The following is a 15,167-nucleotide window of genomic DNA, read 5'->3' on the forward strand; positions in this document are numbered from 1 at the left end:
AGAAATCTTAGAGAGATCAGAAGCCAAGCGTTCTGTTGTGTCCTTGCGTAATCTGTTGATATATATATATATATATATATATATATATATATATATATATATATATATATATATATATATATATATATATATATATATATATATATATATATCAGCATTCTTGCCCCTGCCGATACTTTATAACCAGACCCGCTTTACTAAAACTGGAGACTAACTAGTCACATGTTCGTCGCGCTGTGGGAGGACAGAATTTCTCGCGTAGCAACTTTGTCATGTGATTTATGATAATTTCGCTCCCAATGAGAAAAAAAAAATATTTGCTGTGGCACTCTGAGGTGTACAGTCTTGATTGACGGTCTTGTGATGGATGATAAAACGGTGCTCTTTGCATGGCAAACAGTTACAAACCTTGAATGTTATGCACAAAAAAAATGAAGAAAAGAAAAAGATGTTCTGTACATAGACTAAACAAACTTAACATTTTATGCCTGACGCCACTGTTGTGCATGAGTCAGGAGACGACGCAGCGTTCAGGAAGCACCGCGACAGCGACAGTCACGCCGTGACACCAGGCACGGCCCCTCACCTCCATTGCCAATTGGAGATTTCCTTAAAGGGGCAGATAGATGAAATAGATTAATGCATACATATTGGCTCTGAATGTAAAGAAAAAAAAAACTGAAATGATCATGAAGGTATGACATGTAGTGTGAACGAAACAAATCTATTTCATTTGACAAACGAATCAGCCCTGTTTTAGGATGATGATGATGATGATGATGATGATGATGATGATGATGATGATGATGATGAAATTTCTGGGATAAAATATAGAAACTATATTTTGGTTTGCATCGTCTGCCGTTGGTGCTGCTGACTTTGTTCTTAAATAAACATTCTAACATTGTAGGTGTGTATATATATATATATATATATATATATATATATATATATATATATATATATATATATATATATATATATATATATAATTACCAAACTACTCTCCCGCGGCTTCTCATCTTTTCTGTGTGACTTACAGACTTCTCTCACAAATCTGTTGTCGTTGTGCCAGACAATCACTGTTTTTTTTTCTCGTGTTTCAAAAGGCACTCCCGCAAGAAGGACATGCTTTTGATTAAGTGGAACGCAGGCTATACTATTAAGGATTCCCTGCATTCAGATAAGTCTATTGACTGTTGTTCCTCATGTTCTGTTCTGTCATTGACTTTCTTTCTATTATTCATCCACGATGTTCTGAGCTTAACTTAATGTGTTATCCATTCCTATGTTGATAACGCCACTCAGCACGTTTTCTTTTACGTTTTTTTTTCTTTAGGAATTAAGCGGTTCTACCAGGAACCACGGAACACTTGATTTTCTAATACAAGAGTTAACCATTAATCTCAATTATTCATTCTCTTTTCTGATAAATTTTGGAACTCCCTGACTCCTGTATTTCATCCTGCCTATGACTTAAACTTTTCAAAAGAAAGATTTCAAGATACCTAACAGCAAATTTTTAATGATCCTTCTGATCTTGCTTTAGGGACTGGCACTCTCACTGGGGTTTTCTTCTTCTTCTTCTTCTTCTTCTTCTTCTTCTTCTTCTTCTTCTTCTTCTTCTTCTTCTTTTTCTTTCTTTTTCTCCCTTTCAATATTTTTTTTCCCCCTTGGCCAGTCCCCTTTTATGTCATAGAAAAATATCACCAGCCTTTGTCAGGACATTCCTAGCTTGTACTGTGGTTCACACTCAGCGGATTGATTATTTCATTGCACAGGTTCATGCGTGGTATCTCTTGAGTCCAGAGAGCTCCATTAGCATTAGCCGGACAGTTAGTTATTCTTTATCTCGTCGTTTTCTTCTTCAAAATTATTTGCGAAATTATTGACCCGCATAATTGTAGCTGTAGCCTGATTTCACTCCGTGTCTGTTTACTTGAGCATTTCGTGCGCTTTGCAGACTGATGGAAAACCTTTTTCTTGATTATGCAAAAACCAGATCCGTTTTTTCATAATATCGTGCTTGCAGGTGATATGAGGAAGGTTAACAAGCAATAACACGTGTTAGCTATATAGCACATACGTGTCACGTGTGTTTACTTTAAAACGAGTAGGAGGCGCTATGGGACTGATGCAATACAACACGGTTGATATTTCAAAATAAAAACTTAGGGATTTGATCTTAAGATGTTAATATATCTTAAGACGATAACATTAGATGATAATTTCTTAGATGTGCAAATAATGGAAAAAATTAATGATATCGTACTTTTGAAATGTATAATATTTATGGGTAGTTGTTTCATTAATGATAAAAATCAATTTCACATGCAGCAGTGAAAGACCATAGGGGTTGTTATGTTGGTGAGTAAAAAAATATTCACTATATGCTAATCAAATATTTCTCACATTATCACTAATATATATATATATATATATATATATATATATATATATATATATATATATATATATATATATATATATATATATATATATATATATATATATATATATATATATATATATATATATATATATATATATATATATATATATATATATATATATATATATATATATATATATATATATATATATATATATATATATATATATATATATATATATATATATATATATATATATATATATATATATATATATATATATATATATATATATATATATATATATATATATATATCCTCTTCTTCAGTGACACTCAACTGTCTCCCTCTTCCACATTGAATATTCTCGGCCTCTCCTTTACTCATAATCTTAACGGGAAACCTGACATCTCATCTCTTGCTAAAACAGTTTCTATGAAGTTAAGCGTTCTGAGGCGTCCCCACCAGTTTTTCTCGCCCCTCCAACTGTTAACTCTAATCTTTGTATGGAGTACTCTTTGCATGATTTTTTTTTTTTTTTTTTTTTTTTTTTTTTTTTGTCTGGGGTTCACAGTTTTATTAGTTAGGGTGGAATCAAAAGCTTTTCGTCTCATCAAATCCCCTCCTCTGACTGTCTTCAGCCTCTTTCTCCACACCGTAATGTTGCATCTTTTTCTATCTTTTATCGCTATTTTCATGCTAACTGCTCTACTGTTCTTGCTAACTGCATGCCTCCCCTCCTCCTGCGGCCTCGCTTCACAAGGCTTTCTTTTTCCTCTCATCCCTATTGTGTCCAACTCTTCATTACATTAATCAGTATTCTCAATCATTCATATTTTCTCTGGTAAACTCTGGAACTCTCTGCCTGCTTCTGTATTTCCATCTTCCTACGATTTGACTTCTTTTAAGAGGGAGGTTTCAAGACATTTGTCCCTGTCTTCTAGCTGAATTTTTTTCTTAATCTTTTACGGAACTTGCAGTTTAAGGGGGCGTTTTTCCTATATTTTCTTGTCCTTGGCTAGTTTCCCTCTTGAATAAAAAGATATATATATATATATATATATATATATATATATATATATATATATATATATATATATATATATATATATATATATATATATATATATATATATATATATATATATATATATATATATATATATATATATATATATATATATATATATATATATATATATATATGCATATATATAAATCTCTGATCATTTGTGCATTTCAGTGGTAATATTGAACAAGTAAAAATAAGTCCAGAAACAGCTAGATAACTTTCAATCTTATATCAAATGAAGTATTCTGCTACAAACTCTTCTTCGTAGTCAAATAATAATCAACATTGCAAGAAGGCAGAGCTTGTTATATTTTCCATTCGAGGGCATTCTATGATTTAGCAGTATAGCTAGTTATATTAAACATTACATGTTGAACCGAAAACTTTTTAATTAGGAATTATATCAAGTCCTGTAATCATTAAGAACATTGCATGTAAGGAAATTGGATTGCTTCTTTCAGAATACCTTGAAATGCATTGACATGTCCTGCGCAGGGGAATACAGTGTGAGGAAGGAAAAATCAACTGATGAAAGCGTTAGCTTTGTTGAGAAAATTTCAAGTCACACATATCGCTCCCAGTACACTGAATTGATGTGTAAATGAATGAATAGATAATTAGATAGAAACACAACAATAGCTAAATAGATAAGTTATTATTATTATTATTATTATTATTATTATTATTATTATTATTATTATTATTATTATTATTATTATTATTATTATTATTATTATTATTATTATTATTATTATTATTATTATTATTATTATTATTATTATTATTATTATTATTATTATTATTATTATTATTATTATTATTATTATTATTATTATTATTATTATTATTATTATTATTATTATTATTATTATTATCACTTATTACATAGTAAGTTAAATAGGTAAATGAAAAACAGTAGGATTGTTTCCGTGATTTGAAATCCACCTACATGGAATGTAGCAACGTGACTTCTGACAGAGAGCAGCGTGGAATGTGACACAATACACGTGTCTCGCAGTTACACTCGTCGCCTTATGAAAATATTGACTGCATTTTCTACCTCGAGCAAAAGAAATTTCTGGCTTGAGGATGTAGACATCTCATCATTATCAAGAGTTTCTGTTCAAGACTGCCGTGAAAGTAAACTTAACAATCAGCAACACGTGTCACATATACGTGCCCCGCGAGTCTGTACAAAGCACGCGTTGTTTACAAGACCAGCTGAAGGCGAGGTAGGTCTGGTGCAACTTGGCATGTCGTGACATAAACTTTGTGCCTCAGCCTCAACAACATAACAGATGTTTAGGGCAAGATATTTTCGCATTTCTATGAAATCACATGCTGGTGTTGTTTGTTGTGCAATAGAAAGAAGTAAGCATATTTCAAAAGTAATTTTGTATTTCATAACATGTTGCGATAGAAATACTCTATTCTACTCTCTCTCTCTCTCTCTCTCTCTCTCTCTCTCTCTCTCTCTCTCTCTCTCTCTCTCTCTCTCTCTCTCTCTCTCTCTCTCTCTCTCTCTCTCTCTCTAACAATGTTCATATAACAGAGGAAATTTTCACTAATGAACTGAAATCCCCATAGTGTGTAACACACACACACACACACACACACACACACACACACACACAGTAATATTCATAGTTTATTGACAAAAAATATATGTTACAAGCTATTCGATACAGATGTTCATTGAATATTATGAATGAAAAAAAATATTCATGAAAAAAAATGAAAAAGCACATTTCTTTTCCAAAACCGTAAACATCACTAACAAGAAGATAAACTATCATGTTTTCAAAATACATAACTTTTGCAAGCGGAAAGTATCACCACAACACAAAGCGAAAACAAGAATAAAATAAGGTAAAAAGAACAGGAAATCAACTTTCCCTAAAGCGACACAAAATATGAGCCCATGAAAATACAAATCTTCAGAAAAAAAATATAGATGAAAATTAGGAAACCAACTCTACATACCATGCTAATAATTATTAAAGCACTGATTAGAAATTTTGTTCGTAAATCATTATGAAACATACAATTAAGATAAAAGAAATATGTAAATTCAGAAGAAAATAAGTATCCGCGGGAAGAAAGAAAATTACACAATGCCATTCACAGCATGCGATACAGTAAACATAAATTTACAGAGCATGTCACCATTATCTTTGTCAGTCAGGAAACCGACCGTTGTTGAAAAAATCTAAGAAAGGTAAAGCTTTGCTACAGCCTCTAGTTAAAGGATATTCTAATAGAACATGTGCTTCATCTTGAAATTTACCTTGGTCACAATTACACAACCATAACCCTGCTGGTGTTCCGCCCCGCCTTCTTGATTCTATTCTAAAATTGCGTGACATCAGGCAGTCTTGTACATGCCATGCTGAGATGGTCTGGTATGTAATCTTTGCTATTGTAGATATCGTGCACTGCAAGACTGGTGTTCAGTGTGGATCTGTACGTGACATATTTTGTAGACGATTTAAGCTTATTTCTTATTAAGTGTGTAGCTGGTTCTAGTGGGTGCGCCACAGCTTCATGGTTCAGTGCCTTTTAAGGAAAGAATATTGTGCCGTTTACAAAGTTCATATACGTACCTGAGTGAATGGCTCCTTCATGTCGTGTGACCTCAACTTTTCTTATAAGCATATTTTTCTCTTCTAACACAAAAGGAACTCTAGTGGTGGATTACCAGACTCAATAAGACAAAGGTTAGTAGACGTATTTTCCTCACCACAGGAAGACATTTCGCTAACTGATTATAATGACCCGTTACCTTCTTGACATTTGAGGTTAACCCGGTCTCATAACTACACAATAATGATGACAACACTGCAGCATTAAACACTCGCACTTTTGTACACGTATAGTATATCCGTGTGAATTTACTAACTAAATCAGACATAGCTGCATCATGAAAGTTTGCTTTGCCGAGATCGGTACACCATGCACCAAGATAAAGATATTTAGAACAATATTTCATTTTTACATTATTGCTATACAAAGATAATTTATCATTATTATCCCCATTAATGACAAAAACTTAGATTTATTTTTATTTAAAATCATGCCGTATACATTACAAAAATCAAATAAAAGATTAAGTTTCCTTTCACACATGTTTCTTGAAGTGGGTAGTATAATTGTATCATCCATTAATAATAAACACTGTAAAGTGCACGGAAAACCATCGACAGGAATTGTTTCCTTTATCATTTCAAGCATTTTATCATTATACATGATAAACAACAAACAGCTTGTTGGTGTACCCTGTCGTACTCCGACTGATGATAAGTGAACTGTCTTTAAGACATTTTGTGCACATTTATATATAACTTTAACAACCAAAAGCATTACCTTACTACAGTCCAAGTCTTTAAGGTGACGGTTATGACGTAGAACTCGGTCGTACGCTTTCCTGAAGCCAACAAAGACAACATATGACTTTTCTTTATCCCTAAGGCAAAATCAATCAGTAATCATAGTGTCATTATTTGTTCCAAACATTCTCAACATTTTTGTATCCTTGCCTGACATTCATTAATAAAAAGCCAAAACTGTAATCTCCTTAAACTCAAAAGATCGTATACTTTTTGCAAACGTGTCCTTGATGCTTATCTCTGTATTTTTATATGAGAAGGAAAAACTGGCCAAGGACAACAAAAAGACAAAAAAAAGGGCCCAATATACAATTTATTTCCTGATTTATATAACATAATCAATTTGCCATGACGCCATGATATGAAGTAAAACAATCCTGAAAACACCACATTGAAAACATTTAACATAAACAAAAAAAGAAAAGAAACAGCGCAATCTGGTCACTATTCCAGGACATAATCCATTGTAACTTTTATTTTCTTTGTTTTCATTCTTTTCTTTTTATGGCACCGTCCAACTCTGGCAGAGTGAACAGATAATCCAACAGGGGAATATAATGAACACACACACACACACACACACACACACACACACACACACACACACACACACACTGGATTGTAGGCGAACGCGATTTACAATCGAGAGGTCCCGAGTTCGATTCTCGGGTAAATCAGAAATCTATGGACGGATTTCTGTTCACTATATTCTCTCTTCACCTAAGAGTGATGAGGTACTTACGCACTAGACACGCTACTTAGGGAGGAGAAACAGTCCTGAAAATAATAACCGGGTGGCTGATCTTCCCCCATTCCAGGCCTGGTTTTCCAGGTTGGTCCCCACCAAATGGCACGGTCACAAAGATTAATAACTTGTATCTACAGTGGAACCACGCACGCTTTGGGAGCTGAGGAGTCCCTAAGCACATGAGTTCGTATCCTGGCCAGGTGCAAGGGTAAGAGGGGCATCCACTCGGAGCAACGGTTCCCAAATGGATGATATTTCAGATAGGAGGTACCCAAATAACGCCGGTAAAATCCCATAAATAGCCAATATTGTTAAAGAAAATAATAATCTAAACGAAAAGCTTAAACATTGGTCTTGGGGAGAAACACGTCAAATACTTACCAATCACGAGCAGCGAGAGAACCAGCAGGAACTTCACGCTGTCGTTCTCGATGCCAGACTGACAGCACTAAGAGCAAGCGACCGATGATAAATAGGCTGGAGTAGAGGCGTCCGTGAGAGTGAAGACCAAGGAATTGATTGTTGTGTGACATCGTTATTTTTTTACTCAGTTTAATGATGTTGTGGTCTTGTATCGGACACTTGTTCCTACTGTTTTCTGTATCCAAGTCCTTATCTTACTTTTTTCTTACATGTTCGTGTCGTGAAGGGCAATCATTTAACTGCTTCCATACCTGAAGGACGCTGAACAGGGAGAAGATAGGTGATGTGGGGCATGATCCTTGAGAATTTTCTAATTTGAGGTGTGTGTGTGTGTGTGTGTGTGTGTGTGTGTGTGTGTGTGTGTGTGTGTGTGTGTGTGTGTGTGTGTGTGTGTGTTTGTATTTACCTAGTTGTAGTTTTACAGGGCCTGGGCTTTATGCTCGTGTGGCCCCGTCTCCATATCTACACTTATCCAATTTATCTTTAAAACTATGCACACTCGTTGTGTGTGTGTGTGTGTGTGTGTGTGTGTGTGTGTGTGTGTGTGTGTGTGTGTGTGTGTGTGTGTGTGTGTGTGTGTGTATGTGTGTGTGTGTAACTCACCTCAGTCGCCTGCTTGGTCACCCAGCCAGTCTTCCACATATACGGAGCAAGCTCAGAGCTCATAGACCGATTTTCGAGTAAGACTGAGACCACAACACACACTCCACACACCAGGAAAGCGAGGCCACAACACTTCGAGTTGCATCCCGTACCTATTTACTGCTAGGTGAACAGGGGCCACACATTAAGAGGCTTGCTCATTTGCCTCGCCGCTTTCCGGGACTCGAACCCGGCCCTCTCGATTGTGAGTCGTATGTTTGTGTGTGTGTGTGTGTGTGTGTGTGTGTGTGTGTGTGTGTGTGTGTGTGTGTGTGTGTCTGTGTGTGTGTGTGTGTGTGTGTGTGTGTGTGTGTGTGTGTGTGTGTGTGTGTGTGTGTGTGTGTGTGATTGGCTCTCTCTCTCTCTCTCTCTCTCTCTCTCTCTCTCTCTCTGTTGACGATAAAGGCGGGTTCACACGTGTCAATATGCGGCTGGAATTGCCAGTCGGTAGAGTTTTCGGCTAAATATCGATGCTTAGCGGGACGAGAAACTAGACGCAAAACAAGACCGACATGTTGGTCTTGTCCAGCGGCTAGCGGCTTTGTTTACATTGTGATGTCACGGAAGGGTTGGACATGTAATTATCCAGAGGCAGAGAGGAGGATATTGGAGCTAGTGAGGGACAAATAGCTTGTCTGGGATCCGGTGAATTAGTTGTACAGCAAAACAGCCTACATAGAACTACATTGGGTGAGATCGCTGCCACTCTCCGAAGATTGTTTCTCTCTCTGCAGGGTGTTAGTTAGAGGTGAGAATTGAATATTTGTGATGATTTAATTTGATCGCATTTGTGCATAGTCTTGTTAAGATGAACACTCTTTTTATAAGAAATGTATGTAGGCCAACCAGCCGATACTTCCTAGCCGCTATTATGTGAGCGTGTTCCGTCTAGCAGAGCTCTGTGGATACTTCTAGCGACTAGCATTTCCAGCCGCATATGACACGTGTGAACTCTCCCCTTTTAAGACGAAACACGTGGTATTTGTATATATGTTTTTATTATCGAATGGCTAACCATCACAAATGAGCAGACCTGTCATCTTTGAGAATTTTTTTTCTTGTCTTTTCTTTTTTTTTTTTTTTTTTTTTTGCTAACAAAGTGATGTGCAATATGTGGATTAGTTGGTTCCATTTTTCAACACAAGCCAATGAGCGCCATGGAAACATTCACTCTGAAGTCCTCAGCGGGTGGCGACACGATGATTTGTTAGACTTCATGTTCTCGTCCATCTTCACAATGCGACTACCAGCATCCCTTCCTCGCTGACTGGACGCCTTTCTCGAAAAAGGGCACATTTGTTATCTGAAAGCAGGGAATTGGTAATAGTATAGCTTGCGTTCCACTTAATCAAAAGCATATCCTTCTTACGGGAGTGCCTTTGTAAACACTTAACTTACGTTAGGATAGAGGCCGAATTGGATGCGTTCGTCTTTCCCATTTATATAATGGTCGGTTTCAGGATACACACACTCCTTGTGTCCTCCGTAGTGATATTTACTGAAAAAGAAGACAAATATTTTAACGTCAGTGCAAAGTCTCATAACTTCCTTCTAATCCTCCTTTTACTCTACTCCGAGTCCTTAGATTGAGAAAACAATTGGATAACTTTTACATCTTGCCCGAATGTTTACATACAAGTGATGCGCACCACTTCCTAATACACCTCAAACGTCGCTTCTGTAACGCTCGCCCTTCTTGTCATCATGACACCCACTGATTTGCTGACAGTTACAAAATATGTGTCACAGCTCACTCACTTAAAATTCTTAAACGCTTAAACTCCGCCAAAATCATTGCCACACCCGTTTAACTGTGCCATTGGTGTGATCCTCCTAAGGCAGAATTCCGTCTATCCTTCCATTTGCTGGTAGGGAAGTGAGCATTGTGGTGATTCACTTACCTGTATATTGTCCATGGACTGTTTCCAATGACAATCAGAGAGGAGACATCCATCGAGTATCCAAGGTAAGGCATGTCGACCCCCGTGGCTAAATCCCTGTCTGTAAACTGGATGCCTTTGTAGAACGTGATGACGTCATGACTCTTATCTTTATAGCTGTTTACCAGGCGTACGGAAGACACCTGTTGAAAAAGAAAATAGATAAATAAACAAAGAAGAAATAATAAAAGCAAGGTAGTCGTGTACTTACTATGATTCAAAATTTACGCACAGAACAATATACTGAATACGAGGAGGTGAGTAGGCAGATATAGGAGAGTAAATACTATAGAGCAGGTAACAGCCACCCTCCCAGCGATGACGTGAAGCAACTCACTTTATTTCTATATCTCCTTTCGAAATTTTCAAGCAATTTATTACCATATTTGAGTAAAACGAAACCATGGCCAAACGCGTTGAACCTTTCATGCTCATAGTAAATCCACCTGCAAGGAGAAAAATGCGTGTAAAAATATTGATGTATGTGTAATTTTTCACCACGGTCGCCTGCCAGTCTTCCCCATTACGGAGCGAGCTCAGAGCTCATAGACCGATCTTCCCAGTCTTCTCCATTACGGAGCGAGCTCAGAGCTCATAGACCGATCTTCGGATAGGACTGAGACCACAACACACTCCACACACCGAGAAAGCGAGGCCACAACCCCTCGAGTTACATCCCGTACCTATTTACTGCTAGGTGAACAGGGGCTACACATTAAGAGGCTTGACGATTTGCCTCGCCGCGCCAGGACTCGAACCCGGCCCTCTCGATTGTGAGTCGAGCGTGCTAACCACTACACTACGCGTGTGTGTGTGTGTGTGTGTGTGTGTGTGTCACTGTGTGTGTGTGTGTGTGTGTGGGTGGGTGGTTTGTATGTATGTGTGTGTGTGTGTGTGTGTGTGTGTGTGTGTGTGTGTGTGTGTGTGTGTGTGTGTGTTTTTTACTGTTTGATCTGCTGCTGCAGTCTCTGACGAGACAGCCAGACGTTACCCTACGGAACGACCTCAGAGCTCATTATTTCCGATCTTCGGATAGGCCTGAGACCAGGCACACACCACACACCGGGACAACAAGGTCACAACTCCTCGATTTACATCCCGTACCTACTCACTGCTAGGTGAACAGGGGCTACACGTGAAAGGAGACACACCCAAATATCTCCACCCGGCCGGGGAATCGAACCCCGGTCCTCTGGCTTGTGAAGCCAGCGCTCTAACCACTGAGCTACCGGGCGTGTGTGTGTGTGTGTGTGTGTGTGTATGTAAGCGAAAATTAGGCTCAGATTATAGTTGTTAACGTACATGCCAGTTTGATAGACACTTTGTATCTTGTTGTCGAAGGTGAATGAACGCAGATAAGGGATAGTTCTGTGCGTGCATAGCGAGGATCCTTTCCCATCAAGTTCCGAATACAGGACAGCCGTAACTCTCTTTGCTTCCCTTTCCAGACCTGAGAAAAAAAAAAGAAGAGATCCTCATATTATATTGGTCAGGGAAAGGAAAATATTGTATAGGAGTTTAGTTTTCCTTTTTTTTCAGGTAGCTGATAAAAACTTAACCTCTGCGTTTTCTGTTGAGTCTTTTCTGTGCTTAGGGACGTGTTATCATCGATCACCTCAGAAGATGTCCTGTAAAACTAAAGAAGAGCTGAGAAAAAGAAAAAGGCTTTCATAAAATCATGCAAAAACGTCTAGAGGCAATTCAAGGAAGCAAATTAATTAATCCTTTCACAACTTGATTATTTTTCTCCAGTAATCATTTATAGGTTCCTAAAATATCAATTAGCCATATGTACCATATTCTTTTAAATAACTGTGTAAGCTAGAAAGGACGAAGTAAACCTCTTGTTTTTCCTTTTGTGTGTGTGTGTGTGTGTGTGTGTGTGTGTGTGTGTGTGTGTGTGTGTGTGTGTGTGTGTCTCCAGTGTCGATCTTAAATCATCTTTTACACTGCTATGAGAGTTAGCTAGAACGACCACACGAGTGAAAGTTGCTAATTGACATTGTGAAAGACGAGTGAAGTCTCAACCTTTACTTGGTCCTGTATTCTGGCGTGTTATAGATGTATTCTATCAATATACCAGTGCCTTGGGTGCAGGGCTACGTACCAACCACGAGGTGGAAGCTGACCAGGAGCACGAAGAGGGAGCTGACCAGGAGTGATTGCATGATGGCGTTCACAGACAGACTGACGATCGACAGAGAGCGGTGGCCATTGATATACTGGGGGGGACGGCCTGAAATGTCGTGATGAAAGCACCTGGCTCGTCAAAAACCATATCAATTTGCGTAACTCTTACCTATTCCCAGCACGAGAGGGAATGCATAACAGGCAGGTGCAAAGAGCAGGAGCAAAACTGCAATGATCAAATTCGTCTGAAATTCTCTCTCTCTCTCTCTCTCTCTCTCTCTCTCTCTCTCTCTCTCTCTCTCTCTCTCTCTCTCTCTCTCTCTCTCTCTCTCTCTCTCTCTCTCTCTCTCTCTCTCTCTCTCTCTCTCTCTCTCTCTCTCTCTCACACACACACACACACACACACACACACACACACACGAACGCCTATTTTCACCAATGATCCTCCTCCATATCTTTGTCTAGCCTTCTTTTAAAGTTCTCTAATGATCCACTAATAACAACATTATTTCTGCATTACACTCATCCCTCACTCTATTTGAGAACCAATTTTATCCTCTCCTTCCTAATATTTAACTTGATCAAGCTGGAGTGATGTATTTCTTGTCCTACCTTGATTACTGATTAAGATTTTGCTTATTTCACTCTTGTTATAGCCTTTGTACCACTTATAGAGACCTCTATCATATTTCCTCATTTATTGTCTTTTTTTAATCATTCTTCCGTGAACTGACTATAACATACCTATATCCCTCTAAAAATAGGGACTAGAATCGCACAGTATAATTCAGATGACGTTTGATTAGAGTCAAATATATCTTTGACATTAATTTTGGACCTTGAGCACCCTAAAATATAAATGTTAACATGCGATATGCTTGATTTTTGCCCTCTACACTGACTATTTGAATAATTTATAAATATTTTATTTGTCTTGTCTTACCAGTTCTTCATTCTTTATAATGTTTCTGGTCTTTCTTTTTTTATGCATATGGGTTCATTTTGCGCATGAAGTACCTAGTGAAGTGATTTTGTTTTTCAGGAACAAGACTTGCATGCATCACAACTGCATCACTGCTCAAGTAAAGTAAAGCAGTACCAGACCACCACTAGCAACCTCAAACATTGACACCTCCAGAGGGATCTTAATTTTGCTGTGGCAACACTTTTTCTTTCTGTGAGGAGCAGGTTGCTTTATATGGTTTCTTGAAACCTTTAACTGCTATTGTAGGAGCTCCCATTTAGGTATATGTCTGTCTTCAGTTCACTGGTTCATATCACTCCTTCATTGCCACATTGCTCCACACGAGTGTCGTATGCCCGCCTCCACGTTATTTAATGCCTTGCTCATGGGTTCATAGACCATGTCCTTCATCTTCTTTTTTTGAAGAAGAAAATAATAGTAATAAAAGATGAATAAATACAAAGACCGATTATTTGATTTGATCTATTTACATCAACACTCTCCTAAGTTGGAACTAGTTTAGCATGACAGCAGAACCAGTGAACCATGGGAAGGTTGGGCAGGCTCCTTCCTCCCTCGCTTAGAAGTTTTGATCTGTGTCTACTATTCTGTTTAAATTTGAATTAAGTAACTTTTCTCTAGTGATATTAGAGAAGGACTGAAGACCAGCCAAGGCTGATTAGCTTTAGTAATAATTGGATGCTGGAAACCAGTGAATAAGTGGAATGAACGGTGTAAGGCGGCTGAGAGTCTGGGGTATGTTCATTCTGTGTTGTTTATGCTTGCTTCATCCTCCTCTAGTGATGGCAAAATATCCTTAAAGGTGAATGTGTAGGGATTGTTTCATTATTATCTTAGGTAACGTTTGAAATTAACTTTATTAAAGGCTGCGTATATAGATAAAAATGAAACTATCATGTAACATCATGTAAAAAGATTCTGGCGTCATGAAATATCGAGTGACAATCTAGGGCATGCAGTGGTTCTCAACCTAGGGTTCGTGAACCCCAAGGGGTTCACAAGATTTCCAGGGATACTTAGATGGCTGATCCAATAATATCCTTTGCAGTACCATTGTATATTGAGTTAATGTCATTCACTAAATTAACATTCTGTAAGATTTCCCGGAGTACTTAGATGGATGATCTAATAATATTCTTTGTAGTACCATTGTATACTGAGTTAGTGTTATTCACTTAATTAGCTTTATGTTCAGTGTCAAATTACTGGAAGTTCGAGTTGATGGTCTTACAACTCAAGGGATTCTTAACGACAGAAAGGATGAGAACCAGTAGCGGAACTTATTGTCCACGGGCCACAGCGCAAGATCTTTAGACGGGACCTTTAATGTACACTTGAATAACCTCGACTCACGCAGGACAAGAGTCTTTAACTGAACACACATTGTCATTAACGGTGCAACACGACCGAACGCATACACATATTACCCATAATGCATCACAATGTGA

The 15,167-nt window shown here is 37.7% G+C and overlaps 2 protein-coding genes across 5 annotated transcripts in view; both read right to left on the bottom strand.

Moving 5' to 3' along the window:
- Positions 1–8,280, bottom strand: part of LOC123499970 — a 14,771-nt gene extending 6,491 nt beyond the window's left edge. Inside the window, exons 1-2 of one of the 4 annotated variants that reach the window (XM_045248504.1) lie at positions 7,981–8,280; positions 480–609 (exon numbers count right to left, since the gene is read on the bottom strand). The gene's annotated coding sequence lies outside the window, so the exon portion shown is untranslated. Of the gene's footprint in view, positions 1–479; positions 610–6,828; positions 6,890–7,980 lie in introns of all 4 variants that reach the window. The other 3 variants (XM_045248507.1, XM_045248509.1, XM_045248508.1) reach the window with 3 other exon arrangements.
- Positions 8,281–9,643: 1,363 nt separating this feature from the next.
- On the bottom strand, positions 9,644–12,843 carry LOC123500045. Its single transcript, XM_045248666.1, has 6 exons — positions 12,712–12,843; positions 11,907–12,054; positions 10,942–11,050; positions 10,566–10,747; positions 10,063–10,162; positions 9,644–9,967 (listed from the first exon to the last, which is right to left on the bottom strand). Exons 1-6 carry the CDS (start codon positions 12,770–12,772, stop codon positions 9,908–9,910), a joined length of 660 nt encoding a protein of 219 aa, XP_045104601.1. The 5' UTR covers positions 12,773–12,843; the 3' UTR covers positions 9,644–9,907.
- Between the last annotated feature and the right edge of the window lie 2,324 nt (positions 12,844–15,167).

Source organism: Portunus trituberculatus, chromosome 50 (genome assembly GCF_017591435.1).
Source record: "Portunus trituberculatus isolate SZX2019 chromosome 50, ASM1759143v1, whole genome shotgun sequence".
NCBI lineage: Eukaryota > Metazoa > Arthropoda > Malacostraca > Decapoda > Portunidae > Portunus > Portunus trituberculatus.